Source organism: Chroicocephalus ridibundus, chromosome 3 (genome assembly GCF_963924245.1).
Source record: "Chroicocephalus ridibundus chromosome 3, bChrRid1.1, whole genome shotgun sequence".
NCBI classification, from domain to species: Eukaryota; Metazoa; Chordata; class Aves; order Charadriiformes; family Laridae; genus Chroicocephalus; species Chroicocephalus ridibundus.
The window spans coordinates 78,370,358-78,376,357 of NC_086286.1; the positions used below are offsets into that span (position 1 = coordinate 78,370,358).

The following is a 6,000-nucleotide window of genomic DNA, read 5'->3' on the forward strand; positions in this document are numbered from 1 at the left end:
GCACAAACCGGCTCTGCGGCTTTGATGCCTCAAACAGATACTCGAAGATGTGCCCGATCTGTCATGTTGGGAGCGAGTAATCTCAAATGACACATTTGTCCCAGTGTCATTTTGAAGTTGGCCATACGGACCATCGCAGAGGTGGGGTGTAAATGTGAGTAGGAAGGAAGGGAGGTAATTTGAGAGAGCAATGCTGCTGTTTGGAGCTGCACATCACTGACCAGGAGTGATTGACTTTTCTCCTGATTTCAGTATCCGTGTTGCTCAGACTGTGCCCTCAGCAGTCCCAGTCTCCCTGCCGGGTGGCTCAGAGAGAGCCAGGATGGTTCCCCCTCCCACGGATCGCAGGGAGCATGGCAAGGGGCGGTTGCAAGCTGCTGGGAGTGTAATTTGCTATTAGGCTACGTGGCATCCTGTCTGCCATCAATTACAGCCTCGGCTCAGAATAAAAAGGAATGAAAGGGACTTAACATCCAAGGCATTGCCTGCTGGTGAGGAGGGGCTGTGGATGCATTTTGAAAGGAAAGAAGGTGAAGGACATATGCTGAAAGGTTGCAGATGGGAAAAGAGGGAAGCTACATTTAAAAAAACCCACACTCAAGAACCTGTTTGTTACCTGCAAAGTCGCGTGCTATCAAAATATGAATTAAGCATCTTTTTTTAGAGTTTTGTCTGCTGCAAATAGAAAATTGTACTTAGGTGGAGAGGAGAAAAACTGATGCATAAGCAAGCAGAGTTTGTCTTGCTGTACGGCTGATGTCAAAATGGTAACCCTGAATCGGGGAGCTGGAGCAGAGGGTTATTTCTCAAAGCCTCAAATCCCGAGTGGTTCAGGAGGATGGGGTGGTTCTGAGCTCTGCTCCTCCGCTTGAAAGCTGTAACCAGCTCTCCTCTCTCCCTGCTCCCACCTTCTGCCGCAGAGCTGCTCCCACGGAAAGGGAGGGATCCTCCTTGCCTGACCTGCACTGCCTTTGCTGTTTTTTGCCTTTCCTGGCTGACGCTTCCACATGCTGAGTTCGTGCTGGAAGTAATACAGCTAAATTGCTTCCTCCAGCTACTCACTCTCAATTGACTCTTCTCCACGGGGAGCTTTAAATGGTGCCCATGGGGCAGCGCAGAGCCCGAAATCCCCGTTAACCCTGGTAGTTCAAAACCGATCAAGGCAAGCGGAGCTCTGATCTCTGCTTTAGGAAATGATGCCTAGTTGTAACAAGTCATTACCCTAAAAAGAAGAAATGAGCCTTCGTACAGTACGTGTTAACCTTTGGTAACTAAAACACATTCTTATTCATCTGTTTTATATGCTTGGTTGTGCATGAGGAAAGGACTTTTTTTTTCCTCCAAGTGTAACTGCTACAATGCTGCAGTGCTTTTGCAAGGGAGCTACACACTGAGAAAACATTTTAAAAAAACCACGTTTTTTACTTTTCTGCGATAACCTGATTAGTTTGTGGAAGATAAGAGGAACCAGCCTTAGTCTATGAGTGCTTAAAACCGGTGGGCAGTTGACTGCCATCCTTCACCTTCAGGCACCGCAGATCTCTGCCCTCCAGGATTTACTCTCAGCAGCAGATTCCAGCTGCGCTCCCAGTTGAATTAGAGCTCTGAATTTATAGATTTGTCCACTAATCCATTCACTGGCACTTTGAATCAAGGCATTTGGAAGGCGGTAGTTCATTTCTTATCAGTAGTGTGCTGCTTATCACTGAGGGTAAATATCTCCTGAGCAGTGTAATCATCACAAAACTTGCGTTTGGTGTTAGCAAGATGCTTGTTATTCGCTCAGATACTCTGACACAAAGCTGGTTTGCTGTTTATTTTACCCTATCCGTGGCATAAAATGGAGACTCTGGGCTGAGATGGACGCCTTTGCCTGGAAGGCAGTCACCAAAATTGGTGGGGAGAGTCAGGCACCTTCCTCCCTCCAGGGCTCTGAGCAGGGCTGGGCACGGAGGGCAACAAAGAGCCTCTGGTTTGCGTACGCAGCACATCCCCGCCAGCCTTGTGTTTCTTTCCTGGTACTTTCAGTATGCGTTTAAGCAGTTACTGTGGTATCTCATTTTATCCTACCGAAACATTGGTTAGCAGCCACTTTTCAGATCAATTTTGTAAATACAGCGCAGAGCGTGCAGTGTGCCTGCTGAGCAGCAGTCGCTGTCACAAGAGAAAAACAAACAAACCTGGATGATGACTGGAAACATTACCATGGGAAAAAGATGTCCTACTGTTGCCATAAAGCAAGATCATGGGAAAACAAAAGCAAACACTTCGAAACATTTCTCCTCCCTACCCTCGCAAAAAAAAAAAAAAAAAAAAAAAATTGCGTAATTTATCTCCTTTCAAAGTTACAGAAGTCTCCCGAAGATAAAAGTCTGTGGTTTCTGAAGTGCAGCAGCTCAGTCCTGTGGTAATTGCACAATGCGGAATCAACTACCTACAAAATTGCATTCCAGGTAGAGCTGCGAGTTGGTGTCTGAACAATAAGTAACCTATTTAAATGTATAAAGGACAACAAGTGAGCTCAACCATGAAGTAGTTCTCAGCTGGGATGTTATGAGCAGCACCCTTTACATTCAGCCTCCCCTTGAACCCAAAAGGAGGGCTATGTTAAACTGTTTCACTGGCCCACGGGTGGACAGACTGACAGGCTCTGATGGACAGACTGACAGGCTCCTTGCTGCAGAGTTAAGTTAGGCAGTACCAGAGCTAACGTTGTCTGTGCAGCCTGCACCTCTGCTCCCTGTGTGGACGTGCCACAATACGGGCTTTAATTCCATAATCCCTCGGCCATTTTCCACTGGCCCCCTGCCTCCCTCACTGTGGAGGAGGCACAATGCACCCTTAATGAGCAGAGAAGCAGCGGCTTGGCTTGTCATTATTTGGCCTGTGACCGTGGACCTCATTCAAGTCCCACTCTCCAAGTCCTGCTCTGAAAATGCAGTGTTTTGTTTTCAGCTCGTTTACAGCTTGTCCTGCAAAAGTCTCCCAGCCCTTCACGGGCACAACCCCTGCACCCTGCAGAGGGTGTTCAGTGCTTAATACCCTCATTTTACAGATGGAGAGCAGAAACTTTGAGTGTTAAACACCTACAGATTCTTGCCATCCATAGTGCCAGAGCACAGCCCCTGAGGAGGGCTGACGTGGCTGTGAGCGTTCTGCACCTCAGCAGAGCAGACCCTGGTGATTCCAGTCAGCCAGCCAGAGAACAAGGGAAGGTAGATGTGGCCACCCCTTGCCATGGCCCAGTGGTTTCTGGCAATGTCCCATGTGAAGCAGAGCTCTGGTTGTACGGGAGGAGTGCTCACAGCACAGCCCCTGCCCTGCGCCCCTGGGGAAGAGGGGTCTGCAAGCCGGGGCCCCAGCCCGCATGGATGGATGGGGCATGGCCTGGCACCAGCGAGGCGTCCTGAGATGGCACGGCTGCCTTGGCAATGCTATTATGTCACCCACCCAAATTTCTCTCCTGTACCTGCACAGGTGTCTTTTCTGACAGCGCCGTGACAGTTAGGGTCGGCTGCTAGAGAGAATCTGGGTTTTTTTGGTTTGGTTGGGGTTTTTTACTATTCTTGACTCCAAATAAAGCCTTCTAGTTTTTCACTTCAAACACATCTTGAGCACGAGCAGATGAGCAGAAGCAGCAGCTCAGGTGGAACTGACACAGACAAACCCCGCTGTCTCAGAGAGTCTCCCCTGTTCAGCTCTGGGAGCGCAGACCCTTGAGCTCTGCAGCTTGTGAGCACTACTGCGGACATCGTTTTCCGCCAGGTCTGAAATTGTGATGAAACACTCTGGTTTTATTAAAGCATCCAACTCCCCTCCCCCAGCTAATCTCCAGGCAAAGTCAACCTGCGGTTGTGTTGGGCTGTGAGAGGTTGGATTGCTGAATACCTTGCTACAAAATGAAATAATGGTCTAAAACTAAACCAGGGTGCTTTTTTATTAGATGGATATTTCCCTTCAGACAGCTTCATGGCTTCAATCCTGCTCTCCCTTTTTCTTTGGAGGAGCTGCCCCTAAAACCCTGCGGGCTCTTGGCATAGTTCTCTTTTATTTGGTCCTTCTCACTCATTTCACTTTGGCTTTCTCTTGCACTTGTGTGGTGTGTGTAGCATCTGGCACACGAGGGCCCCGCTCTGCTGTGGTTCAAGTGTGTTTTGTTCTGCTGCAGGATTTTGTGATGGAGAAATAAGGAACGGTAATGCCTTAGTGTCTTTGTTTAGTTAGGTGGGTGTCTTTTTTTCCATAGCTTTCATACCACTGCAAGATTTGTGAAGGAACAGTAACATGCTTTGGTTGTAGGATGAGCAGCATCGGACACCTCAGGGTACAAAGCTTTTCAGATCCAGAGTCGGAAGCAGAAGAAGGGCTGTCAACAGGCAAGCGTGAAATTTCGTGTACTGTTCGTATTAGCCCTGTGATGCTCTGAGATTTATTATTTTTTTAATACAAAAGGAATTGCACATAATAACCATTATGTATGTTATAAAATGGAGAAGCCTGGCCTCGGATGTTACTGACAATAATTGCAGAGCCTCTCGTTTTCACATAGCAATGGTGTTTTTGTTGCAGATTGATGTCCTCAAGGCAGATGTGGAGAGCGCTGAGTGGAAAATTTTGGAAAACCTGATCCTGGAAGATGTTGTTGAGCAGATAGGACAGCTGGTCATTGAGGTACACATCCACTGGCCTGGGTTTGAGGTCAGCGGCAACGACAGCACCGTGGTGCGGTACTGGTACAGTCTGCTCCGAGAACTGGAGCTGAAGGACTTCAGGCTTTTCCATACCTACAAAGACTTATCAAAACCACAGATGTTTCTGAAAAAGGAAGCCTTCAACGCCAGTAGCTGTTACACACTAAGCTGGGTAAATACAAGATGGAAATAGCAGAAAGGAATTTATGATGTGTGACTGCGAGCCATCTGGCCCCGTAGCGTTATTGAAGGGGACTTTGGCATCACTGGCTAAAGTTGCTAAATATGCACACAGTGACTGCTAACAAAATGGACTGCCTTTTTATTTTTATACGTTGTCAAAAGAACTGGCACTAGCAGAAGATACATGGCGCAAATGTATTGTACAGCAATATATTTGCCAACGGGTACACCCTCTCAGAGGACAGTGGTTTCTGTAAAGGTTTGGCTGGAGTGGCTAACAGCGTGGCTTTCCCAGGCTGCCTCGTGCCTGAGCGTGCCAGCGCAGAGGGCGTCCCTGGAGCTGCCCTGGGAAGCAGGTGCCTTTTTCAGGAAGGGTCAAGTGTTACTTCTCTTCGTAAAATGATCTTTGGTTTGCACCTTCTTTACTTTGGCTTTGTTTCCCGTGGAACAAATTTTAGGCAAGAACAGGATGTTCTTCAGCCCACAGGCAAATTTCAGCTGAATTTGTCGGAGGCAGAAATCACCAGCAAATTAAATTCCTACCTGTTTCGTTGAGTGGCTTCTGAGTGCTCTGCCTTTGGCTCTTTACGTCAGCCTGGCTGTGGGAAGCGAGTTCAGCGCTTCTGACACAGGAGGCGGTGGGACAGAGAGACTCAGCTGCTGGAAAATCTGCCACAAGTGCTCCCCCTCCTCACCCTCCGGAGGCTTCAGCCCCACCAGACAGGGCTTCCCTAGTTCATCCGCTCAAAGAATGGCTTATTTTAAATTACTCTTGCAACAGCTGTAGCAAATGGTTTTTCATAAAATACCTATTTAAAAGAGCTGAAAGTGAAACCTGGTGTTTTTCGTTTGTTTGTGTTGGTATTTAAATTGAATGTTCTACTGTGTGCCTTTTCCAAAGCTGTGCCTGGATGCCTGCAACCTCCTCAGCACCTCCCTGGTCTGGCCACCTCTCCCTGTCAGGAGCGGGCCGGCCCCCATGTCTGCAGCGACACTGGCAGAGGTGGTGGGACAGGCAGGAGCCCTGGTCTGTGGCCGTGCTGGGGCTCTGCTGGCTGGTGGGAGCTGCAGTGCACTCCCATGTTCCAGCCTCTGCCGTTCCCTGTGGAGCTAAGGGATGAGGGGG

General features: G+C 48.5%; 1 protein-coding gene across 4 annotated transcripts in view; it reads left to right on the forward strand.

The window, feature by feature from the left end:
* Window positions 1-5,695, forward strand: part of METTL24 (methyltransferase like 24) — a 49,406-nt gene extending 43,711 nt beyond the window's left edge. For all 4 annotated transcript variants that reach the window (XM_063329785.1, XM_063329787.1, XM_063329789.1 and 1 more), the window contains one exon: window positions 4,570-5,695. In XM_063329785.1, coding sequence (XP_063185855.1) covers window positions 4,570-4,884 — 315 coding nt within the window. In that variant the 3' untranslated portion in view covers window positions 4,885-5,695. The remainder of the gene's footprint in view (window positions 1-4,569) is intronic.
* Window positions 5,696-6,000: the final 305 nt, after the last annotated feature.